Source organism: Oncorhynchus mykiss, chromosome 5 (genome assembly GCF_013265735.2).
Source record: "Oncorhynchus mykiss isolate Arlee chromosome 5, USDA_OmykA_1.1, whole genome shotgun sequence".
Taxonomy (NCBI): domain Eukaryota; kingdom Metazoa; phylum Chordata; class Actinopteri; order Salmoniformes; family Salmonidae; genus Oncorhynchus; species Oncorhynchus mykiss.
Window position 1 is genome coordinate 60,368,391 of NC_048569.1, and position 12,478 is coordinate 60,380,868.

The 12,478-nt window shown below is 42.6% G+C and overlaps 1 protein-coding gene across 4 annotated transcripts in view; it reads left to right on the forward strand.

Moving 5' to 3' along the window:
- LOC110524211 (tropomyosin alpha-4 chain) overlaps positions 1-12,478 on the forward strand; it is a 26,785-nt gene continuing 14,307 nt past the window's right edge. Inside the window, exons 1-2 of one of the 4 annotated variants that reach the window (XM_036977996.1) lie at positions 1-375; positions 4,557-4,682. In XM_036977996.1, coding sequence (XP_036833891.1) covers positions 262-375; positions 4,557-4,682 — 240 coding nt within the window. In that variant the 5' untranslated portion in view covers positions 1-261. Of the gene's footprint in view, positions 376-4,556; positions 4,683-8,198; positions 8,736-12,478 lie in introns of those variants that run through there. The other 3 variants (XM_036977995.1, XM_036977998.1, XM_036977997.1) reach the window with 3 other exon arrangements.

Consider the following 12,478-nt stretch of genomic DNA (forward strand, 5'->3'; position numbering starts at 1 on the left):
TGACGGCAGCCCTAGGCTTGAGTCTGCATCCCTCTGTGCTGCGCGTGCTCCCTCGCTCTCTCTCACTCCCTTGCTCTCCCTCGCTCTCTCTCGTTTCTACCTCTGTTTGTCTCTCTATCCCTCTGACTCTTGTGGACGCAGGTTCCAGTGGAGTTTGCTCCAGTACTGAACAGGACAGACACTGTCTCAAACTACAGGGGTGACATCTCAACTTTCTCAGCTGCATTTCTCATCTCAGTGAGCACAATCTAACCAAGCACCATGGAGGCCATCAAGAAGAAGATGCAGATGCTGAAGCTGGACAAGGAGAACGCCATCGACCGCGCAGAGCAGGCCGAGACCGATAAGAAGGCAGCGGAGGACAAGTGCAAACAGGTGAGTTCAGAATGATGGAGAGAAGGATACATGCCGATGGATCTATGGACCATACACTAGACACAGTAAAATTGCACACTCTTAGAAAAAAAAGGGTTCCGAAAGGTTCTGTGCCAGTCCTCATATGAGACCCCATTTTTAGTTCCAGGTAGAACACTTTTGGGTTCCATGTAAAAAGGGTTTTACACGGAAGCCGAAAGGGTTCTACCTGGAACCAAAGGGGTTCTGCAAAGGGTTCTCCTACGGGGACAGCCGAAAAACCCTTTTATGTTGTACGGAGTTGGATGATGATGATGCTCAAACTCAAGCCATGTACAGGCTCTGATGTTATGTCTCATACTGCCCAGACTCTGTAAGTCAACCTCAGCATTTATTCCATACCAGACATATTTCTGAGGAAATGAGGCGTAAACACATCACACAGTTTATTTAATTAATCCCAGGCATTATGTTTGATTAAAGTATGGACCTAAATCAAAGATTGACATTGTTAGCAATTTATTGTTAGCGAATTTTAAAAGAAGATGTAAGACCAAGTCAATCAAAGTTGATGAAAATATATGAAATAATCACATTTTATTAAGCAAAATGAAAGCATATTGAAGATGATGCTTCATGGAGTGAGAGTGTACAGTATGCCTACAATGGTTTGAGCTGACAGAGCAAAGCCTGGTTTGAAAGTGTGAACGTCGGCATGAATCAACAAACGACTCATGGACGCTATGAAACCTGAGGACGCTGACCTCTGAGGCAAGTTTCCTTTCCAACAGCCCACAGCAGCCTTGGGAGGGAAAGAGGACAGGATGACATCTCCTTCAATGGACCACACACATTACCACTTGGACTTGACAAGAGGAATAAAACAGAGATACAGTTGAAGTCAGAAGTTTACATACACTTAGGTTGGAGTCATTAAAACTTGTTTTTCAACCACTCCACAAATTACTTGTTAACAAACTATAGTTTTGGCAAGTCGGTTAGGACATCTACTTTGTGCGTGACACAAGTGACTTTTCCAACAATTGTTTACAGACAGATTATTTCACTTAAATTTCACTGTATCACAATTCCAGTGGGTCAGAAGTATACATACACTAAGTTGACTGTGCCTTTAAACAGCTTGGAAAAGTCCAGAAAATTATGTCATGGCTTTAGAAGCTTCTGATAGTCTAATTGACATCATTTGAGTCAATTGGAGGTATACCTCTTGATGTATTTCAAGGCCTACCTTCAAACGCAGTGTCTCTTTGCTTGACATCGTTGGAAAATCAGAAGAAATCAGCCAAGACCTCAGAAAAAAATTGTAGACCTCCACAAGTCTGGTTCATCCTTGGGAGCAATTTCCAAACGCCTGAAGGTACCATGTTCATCTGTAAAAACAATAGTACGCAAGTATAAACACCATTGGATCATGCAGCCGTCATACCGCTCAGGAAGGAGACGCGTTCTGTCTCCTAGAGATGAACGTACTTTGGTGCAAAAAGTGCAAATCAATCCCAGAAGAGCAGCAAAGGACCTTGTGATGATGCTGGAGGAAACAGGATCAAAAGTATCTATATCCACAGTAAAACGAGTCCTATATTGACATAACCTGAAAGGCAGCTCAGCAAGGAAGAAGCCACTGCTCCAAAAAAAACGCCATAAAAAATCCAGACTACAGTTTGCGATTGCACATGGGGACAAAGATTGTACTTTTTGGAGAAATGTCCTCTGGTCTGATGAAACAAAAATATAACTGTTTGGCCATAGTGACCATCGTTATGTGTCGAGGAAAAAGGGGGACGCTTGCAAGCCAAAGAACACCATCCCAAACGTGAAGCACGGGGTGTCAGCATCATGTTGTGGGGGTGCTTTGCTGCAGGAGGGACTGGTGCACTTCACAAAATAGATGGCATCATGAGGATGGAAAATTATGTGGATATATTGAAGCAACATCTCAAGACATCAGTCAGGAAGTTAAAGCTTCGTCACAAATGGGTCTTCCAAATGGACAATGACCCCAAGCACACGTCCAAAGTTGTGGCAAAATGGCTTAAGGACAACAAGGTCAAGGCATTGGAGTGGCCATCACAAAGCCCTGAACTCAATCCCATAGAAAATGTATGGGCAGAACTGAAAAAGCGTGTGTGAGCAAGGAAGCTTAGAAACATCAATCAGTTACACCAGCTCTGTCAGCAGGAATGGGCCAAAATTCACCCAACTTATTGTTTGGAAGCTTGTGGAAGGCTACCCGAAACGTTTGACCGAGGGTTAAACAATTTTAAGGCAATGCTACCAAATACTAATTGAGTGTATGTCAACTTCTGACCGACTGGGAATGTGATGAAAGAAATAAAAGTTGAAGTAAATCATTCTCTCTACTATTATTTTGACGTTTCACATTCTTAAAATAAAGTGGTGATCCTAACTGACCTAAGACAGAGAATTTTTACTAAGATTGAATGTATTTGGCTAAGGTGTATGTAAACTTCCGAATTCAACTGTACATCAGCTGCTGCCTATATAACCCATCAGTTTAGCTTTAGTTTGCATCTAACAGAATTCAGCACATCATATAAAGATTTGTATTTCTATTATTATTTGTATTATATTCAGCGTTGTTGGGAAGGGCCGTAAGTAAGCATTTCACTGTTAGTCTACACCTGTTGTTTACGACGCATGCAACGAATACAATTTGATTAGATTCATGGTGATCGGAGTACTACATCCCCCCCCCACGCTTGGACTAAAGTGATGCCAACTGAAAAAAGGACAAATAGAGGCTGAATGCAGCGTTACTGGGATATGTCTGGGATATGATTGACGGTCTGTTTTCAGCAAGGCTCGCCCCAAAATCAAGATATTTGGTCCAACAATCCCAACCTCTACAGCCACGGAGACCCAGGTGCCAGAGCCTATTCACACTGAGAATAGAGCTTTGTGATGGGGCTCTGGCTGGGGTCCACTGGTAGACCAAGGGCATCTGTATGGTCGTCCATCCAAATGCCTGACAGGTGTCTCAGCTGTATTTTTAGACAGAGGAGAGATAGGCTGTGTGGAATCCAGTGGGATTATCAGGAGGCTGTGCATGCCAACGCTCTTGTTATTACTGACTAAAAATAAACTCAACACCCCGAAGGAAGTCATCATACCCTTTATAGACTTATTATCTCATCACTGTTACTTTGAGTAGATGATCAATCCATCAGCAGAATTGATGTAATTTTAAAGGCATTCATTTTCCTCGGTAACATTTTACCATCCCATGATAGAGGGGTGTAATAATGGCACCCATGCGGGTGTCTGCTAAATAGGTCCCTGAATAACAAGATGGATTGGTCCTGTAAAGTTCACTGAACACAAACATCTAACGAAGTCATTTATTAAATTGAACCTTTATTTAACTTGGCAAGTCAGTTAAGAACAAATTGTTATTCACAATGACGGCCTACGCTGGGCCAATAGTGCACCACCCTATAGGACTCCCAATCACAGCCGGTTGTGATACTGCCTGGATTCAAACCAGGGTGTCTGTAGTGACACCTCTAGCAGTGAGATGCAGTGCCTCTAGCAGTGAGATGCAGGGCCTCTAGCAGTGAGATGCAGTGCTCCCACTCGGGAGCCCTGGTAAATGAAAACACACACCCTTTTATTTGCGGCTCTGGGGAATTTGATGTAGCTAGATGTGTAGCTGAAACACAATGCTGCGCAAAGCATACACACTCCTGCACATACCAAAATATTATCTCATAGAAAGTGAAAAATCTTTCCAATTCAACCACTTAAATGGATTTTATTCATTCATAAAAGAGCATACACAAGAACGATAAGACGTAAAGGAAACTTGATACTAAAAACCTTGAGTTGACCTCAAACCATAAAAGCCAGGAGGAATTTGAACAATTCTTCAAGAGACTTTCTTGTTTAACTTTGATAGGGCTGTAATTTAAGAGGAGTAAAATATGTTATTATAATACTGAAAGAAGAAAGACACCAAAATAAAATGTGTGTGTTTTTGTGCCTGTGTGTGTGAGAGAGAGCTAACGGGTGTGTGTGTGTGTGTGTGTGTGTGTGAGAGAGAGAGAGAGAGAGAGAGAGAGAGAGAGAGAGGGAGAGGGAGAGGGAGGGAGAGAGAGAGAAAGATGGGTGGGGGTGAGTTAACTGTGTGTACTTTTAACTAACAAACACCTGTCCTACTCTAGCTGGAAGACGAGCTGCTGAGCCTGCAGAAGAATTTGAAGGGGACTGAAGATGAGTTGGACAAATACTCTGAGGCCCTCAAAGATGCCCAGGAGAAACTGGAACAGTCTGAGAAGACCGCCGCAGACGTGAGTAGGCACCAAAGCCTCTGGGTAGAGCCCCTATAACACGCCCACTGGGTAGTGATTGGAGGGAGGGGACTAGGAGGAGGTTGGAGGCATGGGTTAAGTATGTTTGGGGCACACCTGAGTCAATACCCTCATTAACCAAGCCACAGGCCCCCCAGTTCCTGTCATATGTTTAGGTTTGTTTAGAAAATGTAGAAACTAAGAATAACGGCTAAGAATAATGGGCTAATATTGCTTATTTGGGGAACGGTAATGTAATGTAATAGTCCATCTATAACACAGGTTCTCTGTTATGAACAGTCCCTATTACCAAGGCTTTATTATTTAGTTAGATAATTGTTACAGTATTGAACATTAGTGGAATGGCTCCCACCTGTTGGGACTGAGCCTTCACCCAGTCCCTTCACTGTCACTAAGGGCTCGAATACACCAATAGCGTTTGCCTACCGAGAGTACTTGTGAATCGAGTGGAGACCAATGTCAACAGCATGGTGAGCGATCGGTAGGCGGAAGGGAGATCCACATTCCTGTGCAACTTGTGAGACCCTTAAGAGGCCTTAACACCACAACCAAATATGGCCACTGTTGTACCAGCACAGATCATTATTTTGAATGGGAATATCCATTCTACATATTCTAGTTCTATAGCTGGCCAGTTGCCCCAGTGCCAGTGCCAGCTGTGAGTGTGCTTTGATCAGGCCTATCTGCTGGGGAGGAGATCAGAGAGTGTGTTCACATTCCTGTGCACCCAGTCCTGAAAGATGAGCTCACTAACACCCCATACACACTCACACTCAGTCCATCTGTTCCACCTAAACACAGTAGCACTGGTTAACAGACAGTAATGCTGATAATCGCTGCATAGTGATTATTGCATGGCTGGTCAGCTGCTGTAAAGGGGGTATCCCTACACCTTCTCTGACTGTACTGCACTGTCCAGCTGTACTTACAGGCTTAGGCTTCATTTCAAAGTTTCATATAGAATTAAGGGTGTATTTGTCATACTTAGCCACAATCTTATTTTAATCTATAGCCATTCAAATATACAAAATGTACAGATTTTCATCAGAAGATTTTGACACAAGCAGCTGTCAGAGAGGACGACACTGTCTGTTTTGCCAGTGGCTAAATTATGTTATCCTGCTTTCGTCCTCAGATATTATCCCTCACACCAAACACAGCAGGCCTGGTGCCTGGGATCTGCAAGCAGACAGACAGAACGAATTACCATAAATATTTATACAATAAACAATATAAGCTAACCAACATAATGATTAACATCAGGATTTTGGGGAGGGGGAAGCTGATCCTAGATCAGTGCCCAGGGGGAACTCCAACCTGAAGTGTGTGGTATGTCCTACACTCTTAGAAAAATAGGTGCTATCTAGAGCCTAAAAGGGGTTCCTCGGCTGTCTCCATAGGATAACCCTTTAAAGAACCCTTTTGGGTTCCAGGTAGAACCATTTTGGGTTCCATGTAGAACCCTTTCCACAGAGATTTCTATATGGAACCGAAAAAGGTTCTAACTGGATCCCAAAATGGTTCTACGTGGAACCAAAAAGGGTTCTCATATGGGACAGCCGAAGAACCCTGTTGGAACACTTTTTCTAAAAGTGTAGGTCTGTGTCTTTGGGGCATGCTACATTATGAGGGAGTGGGCTGTAGTGAATAGGGGGCTGGTGGTAGTTCATTGCAGGCCTGTTACTGATAAGGGCTGTGGAGCAGCAGGGGAGAGCAGGCTCCAATAGCTGAGTAGCAGTCCCAGAATGTCAGGAATGCAGCTAAAGCAAACAGAAAGGCCCACACAGTCCTGTGTCTAATGAAATCAATGCTCCAAGCTTTTCTGGTGGGCAAATCACACTGGCATTTACAGAGCTGGAGCTGTATCGACCACATTTCCACAACAGACACTCACTCAAGACACCATGAATCAAAACCTGCTTATTCTATCTGCTGGTTGGAGTATATACAGACAACTGAATCATAAGTATTGCTTTGTGTATTGGCACCCACACACATATGAGACATTTAACAATAAAGTTACAGTAGCCAATACAAACAGGCATCTCCAGAACTGCACTAACACACCACAACATACAGTAGCGTGTTGTCAGGAAAACAACCTCTCATGCAACGTCAACAAAACAAAGGAGATGATCGTGGACTTCAGGAAACAGCAGAGGGGACAGTAGTGGAGAAGGTGGAAACTTTTAAGTTCCTCGGCGTACACATCACTGACAAACTGAAATGGTCCACCCACACAGATAGTGTGGTGAAGAAGGCGCAACAGCGCCTCTTCAACCTCGGGAGGCTGAAGAAATGTGGCTTGTCACCTAATACCCTCACAAACCTTTACAGATGCACAATTGAAAGCATCCTGTCGGGCTGTATCACCGCCTGGTACAGCAACTGCTTCCTCCTCAACCGCAAGGCTCTCCAGAGGGTGGTGCAGTCTGCACAACGCATCTCCGGGGGCGAACTACCTGCCCTCCAGGACACCTACAGCACCCGATGTCACAAGAAGGTCAAAAGATTATCAAGGACAACAACCACCCGAGCCACTGCCTGTTCACCCCGCTACCATCCAGAAGGCGAGGTCAGTACAGGTGCATCAAAGCTGGGATCGAGAGACTAAAAAACAGCTTTTATCTCAAGGCCATCAGACTGTTAAACACAGTCAGTCTCTCTAGCACAGAGAGGCTGCTGCCTACATACAGACTCGATTAATTGGCCACTTTAATAAATGGATCACTGGTCGCTTTAAATAATTCCACTTGAATAATGTTTACATATCTTACATTACTCATCTCATACATATATACTGTATTTTATACCATCTATTGCATCTTGCCTATGCCGCTCGGTCATCGCTCATCCATATATTTATATGTACATATTCTTATTCCATCCCTTTAGATTTGTGTGTATTAGGTAGTTGTTGTGGAATGTTAGATGACTTGTTGGATATTACTGCACTCTCGGAACTAGAAGCACAAGCATTTTGCTACACTCACATTAACATCTGCTAACCATGTATATGTGACCAATTCAATTGGATTTGAGTATAGGCTAAAAATCTAACACTTTGGACTTTGATCTGGACAACTGTTGATAAAACCTGGATTTTTTTTGGTACACTGTAACATATACTATATAGCATCATAAGAATTAAGTGTTCAGTTTAATCTCTTTAAGGTCAAGGATATTTTCCCTGTCAGAGAGGGGAGCTATTTTTTAGGCAGGTAAAAGTGTTACATTTAGCCTTATGTTTGCTGTACTGGATTTCCCCTGTAACGTTACTCCTTGTTCTTTTGTTACTGAACTGAAACCCTGAATTTGAAGAACATTCGTTGAACAACTGTTGACTTACATACGGCTTTATAGGCTATGCACTGTGTTGATGATGTCTCATCATTTAAGCTGTTCATTGAATTTTCATTGAAAGTTCCCTTCGCCTACACCCCCCTCAAGCATCACGCAACCAGGACCGGCACGCCCTGCCTACCCTGGAACCGTGACCTCATCTGAATCACACTTCTCTGGGTTGGAGGAGTGCACATTAACTTTCCTCATCACTCCTGCCATTTTATCTGGCTTTCAAAACTGGAACGCTGCGCTTCGCTAATGCGTTCATCCATATTACATTCCAAATTAGATATTTTAATACTTTTGTGAAGCCATTCTTAGGCTGAAGCTGAACTAAAGAAACATTTCGGGAAACACCTGGATAGCCTACTGCTTTGGTTTATACAGCTTACATTTTTCCACTTGAGATTTCTATTCGGCTCTTTCGGGTCCATTCCAAAGACTTTGAATACTATTTGTAGCCTATATCCTGTTTCGAATAGACTAAAGCAGCTTTTACCACAATATTTTATTTTTCTATACCAAAAGTTTTATTTTTAACCAAATAGTACGACAATGGCAGGTTTGAATTCTTTGGAAGCTGTGAAGAGAAAGATCCAGTGTTTGCAACAGCAAGCCGACGACGCAGAAGACCGGACCCAGGTTTTACAGCGAGAACTGGATGGGGAACGAGAACTTCGGGAGAAAGTGAGACAATAGAATACTTCCCTTTTCCCTCTCTCTGTCTATTCCCATTGGAAACGTCTTTTACCTGTCCTTCCCCCCCCTGACCAAGTCTGCCATGTTCACTACGACAGAACAGTGTTACGTTCAGTGATAGTGTGGTAAAGCCACGTTAATTAATTGATCTGCCGGTAGTGATGAAGACATACAATGCATGGCGTTGGTCTCCCCCCCCCCAAAAAAACAGGATAATCATTCTCAGAGGTGTTATAAAAGTAGGAATCATCCATCTTTGTCTTAGAAAATCCTCTTTTGACATATTTCATAGCATGAATATATGATCTTCTTCTCGTTTTGGACATCGTTACGTGTACTTTTCGTTATAAAGGGAGTAAAGCTGTAAGTAGGCTACTTCATTAGTATTACATCTTAATAAGGCCTAATTTTGGTTTGTATAAGTGCAATGCTACTAAGTGTTAGTAGCCTATAGGTAAACCAGGGTACTTCTGGAGGGCCAGTTCAAACTTAGCTGGATGGTTTAAAAAGTATTTCACACACGGTTCCTTTTTAAATGTGCCTAGGGGATCTGAATCATCAAACATAATATGATGATATTTCCAATATAAGTATTAAATGGCTTGTTGCATTATGCGATATTAGATTTTGACTGAGAGTGAATGAGGGAGGGAGAGAGAGAGATTGGTGAAAGAATGAGAGCGAGAAAGGGAGAGAGAGTTGTGGAGTTACTGCTCAGTAGTATGGGAGGCAGTCTTGACATGTTGTGTATGGTAAAATACTTGATTATGTATGTAGAGAGCGTATGTAGGCTACCATTTGCATACTTGTAGGAGGCCCGGATGAGAGAATTAGAGAGAGAAAGCTCAGGTCTTTCCTGGAAAGGCAGCAGAGGTGAGGTAATGAGAGGATCTGGCTAAAGGAAGTGTTTCCCCTTCATTTCAGAGGAATCTATTGCATGGAGCAAAGAAAGAGAGATGTGAAATGGATGGAATTGTCCTCCATGAGAAGCCCAGGATGTCAATGTCCCAGACCACTGGCATCTTGGGAGTTGTTGTCAGCTATAGGCCTTGTGGGGAGGCAGCTTTCACTGATATATGGTGATAAACAAAGAAGAGAGAACCTCAAAGCTCACTGATGACAGAATACTGACTTATTATCATTGTACCATCTAAACGCTGTGACATATATTTTCAATAACCAAAAAATATTGTATTTTCAGCTGTTTGAAGCTGGTGTACAAAACCAAAAGTAATACACGCACAAACGAAACATAAGAATGGGAATCCAAGAAAGAGCGCACCGCTTCCTAGACTTGCTTTCAATGAGAATGACAGATCTATAGCTCATAGTTCTATGTGAATTTGGTCAGGTCGCTCAAAAAGTTACATATTGCATCCCTTGAATTAACCCCAAGCTCCCAAACTGGTTGCGATTGAGATCTGCCATTCATTCACACTTTACTCAGACACAGACTGTCTTAACATCATTTCAGTCTTCTCAGCTTCAAAGCATATGAACATGTACCTCTTAAACTCAAGCTATTTGTCTGTGTTCAAGGATGAAAAGACTTGAAGTGGTTGACTGAGCACTTGTGTAGCAACCTTGTGGGAGTATGGGCCCATGTGTGAGTAATTGGCGCAGAGCAGGATGATTTCTTGGCACAACAAACCCTTTCATTGCAACATGGTGCACAAAAGAGGGAACATTGGTGTGTCTTTGAGGTAATGAATCGTCTTTTGAATAGTTAAAGCAGGGAGACTCTTTTGGCATCAAACAAATTCCTTGACGTTAATTTGGTGTGAAGTGGTATTCTTGTCTTTCAAGGCGTTACTTTACTTCACACAACACCCTCAGCTTTTGTTGAATCACCATTGAAAGATTAAATTAAGGAAAGTGTGAGGAGCAGGGTGTGCACCGTTTACATTCTTCTGGACATTCAGGTCAACAGTTCTCACAGTTTAGTTTAGAGATTATTTGAGGTAAGATCTATTTTCCATTCATGTCGATGAGAAGGATGGTTGCCACCCACTGGGCACAAACACCAATTCACATCTATTCCACGTTGGTTAAACGTAATTTATTTGAAATAATGTGGAAACAACTTTGATTCAACCAGTGTGTGGCCAGTGAGTAGATATAGCCCAGGCTCTGCTAACTCCATTCCCAGCCGAGCCAAGCCTCTTCCTGGAGGGAATACCTCTGGCTCGATAGAGACCTTTTTGCGCCAAACCACAGATCTAGGATCAGATTACCCTACCCCCAGTCCTAGTCTTAACCATTAGAGGGATGAAACAGTATCTGACCCAATATCAGTGGTTAGAGACGCAGCTTCTCTACTCCCTGCCCCTGAGGAACATGCCCAGGATACTGCCTGTCTGCCAGCTCCACTCCGACACTTCCTGTGCTTCAGCCCAGATCAGCAGGAAGATAAGCAGATGCTGGACATTTCTCCCAGGCTTGGGCTCTATGATACAGACACATCCTGATGATGTGAAGGGTCAAGACAACCCAGTTGCTATTTGAAGATGGCCACTGTTGCTGAAAGTATTTCTCACCGATACTTTTTTTGTCTTTGAAATACCCCCAACTAATCCCTTCTTATACGAGTCTTGTTGTCTGTCCTTCTCACCAAGCTTTAAATTACATTTGTTTGCTTAGATCCGTATGCTTTTGACAGCCACGTAAACATACAGCAGCCTACAGTGAATGCCAAATAGGCCTAGATCTGTTGACTGGCCTGTCTGGTAATTGGCTAGTGGTTTCCTGCCCCTAATAGCACCAGGATGAATTGCATGCTATGGAAAGAATTACTTCCTTGTTCCACTGGATTCTTTTTTTTCTCTTTGGACTTTCTCTATGGGAATATCACGACTTTCCTAATTTAACTTCAACAGTCATGCATTTTGGCATTAATTGAAGTTCCACGGGGCACTCCCATGAGCCTTTCGAAGTACAGTATTTGAGGGAGTGGATCAGGGATGCAGTGGCGGGTAAACGCACGTAAACTTTTACGCCGTTTACGCACTTTTTGTTGTTGTTGTTGTTGTGAAATAGCGTTTACTCATCTTTTTATTTTAGTTAATTATCGTTTGCCTACTTCTTATTGTGTTCCCAGCGTTGATCAATACTCAGAACACAAATATTCTATATGGGGTCCCCTGAAATGTACATGGAGTCCACTGAGAGAGTCTGTAACCTTATCAAACTTGTGTCTCTTCAAATGGGTATAGAGTACATTTTAGAGGCAAACTAAGGGCCTTTTACACTGGTGCACTTAAGCAGTTTACAATACAGAATTGCAGTGCTGCTCACATGAGATACTAATAACATGAACATGATTTTTTTTAAACACCACATTTCAATATAAACATCTCCACATCCTATTTTTCTTTACTTTTCTAGTGTCCAAATGGACTATTTTGGGAGGGATTATCTTATGTGCATTATGTGGAATTTTTACCACTGAAAATGACATTAGGCTTCCCCTATAGACATGCATGAAAATTCAATCAAACAATACAGTTCTAAAAATGTAATATGTTTTGGTTTATATCGGTGGTTGTTCGTCTTATCTCGATCACCCACTGGAGTTTATATTTTACCACTACATCGCTGGAGTGGATATTGTCTTATACTTACTTACAGTGTTGACCAGGGGTCCCACTGGCTGCCATGCGTAGTGACAGGCCTAAGCTTGTCCACTGCTTTAGAGTTGTGGGAGGGGGGTCACCATGATATATAGACCAGTA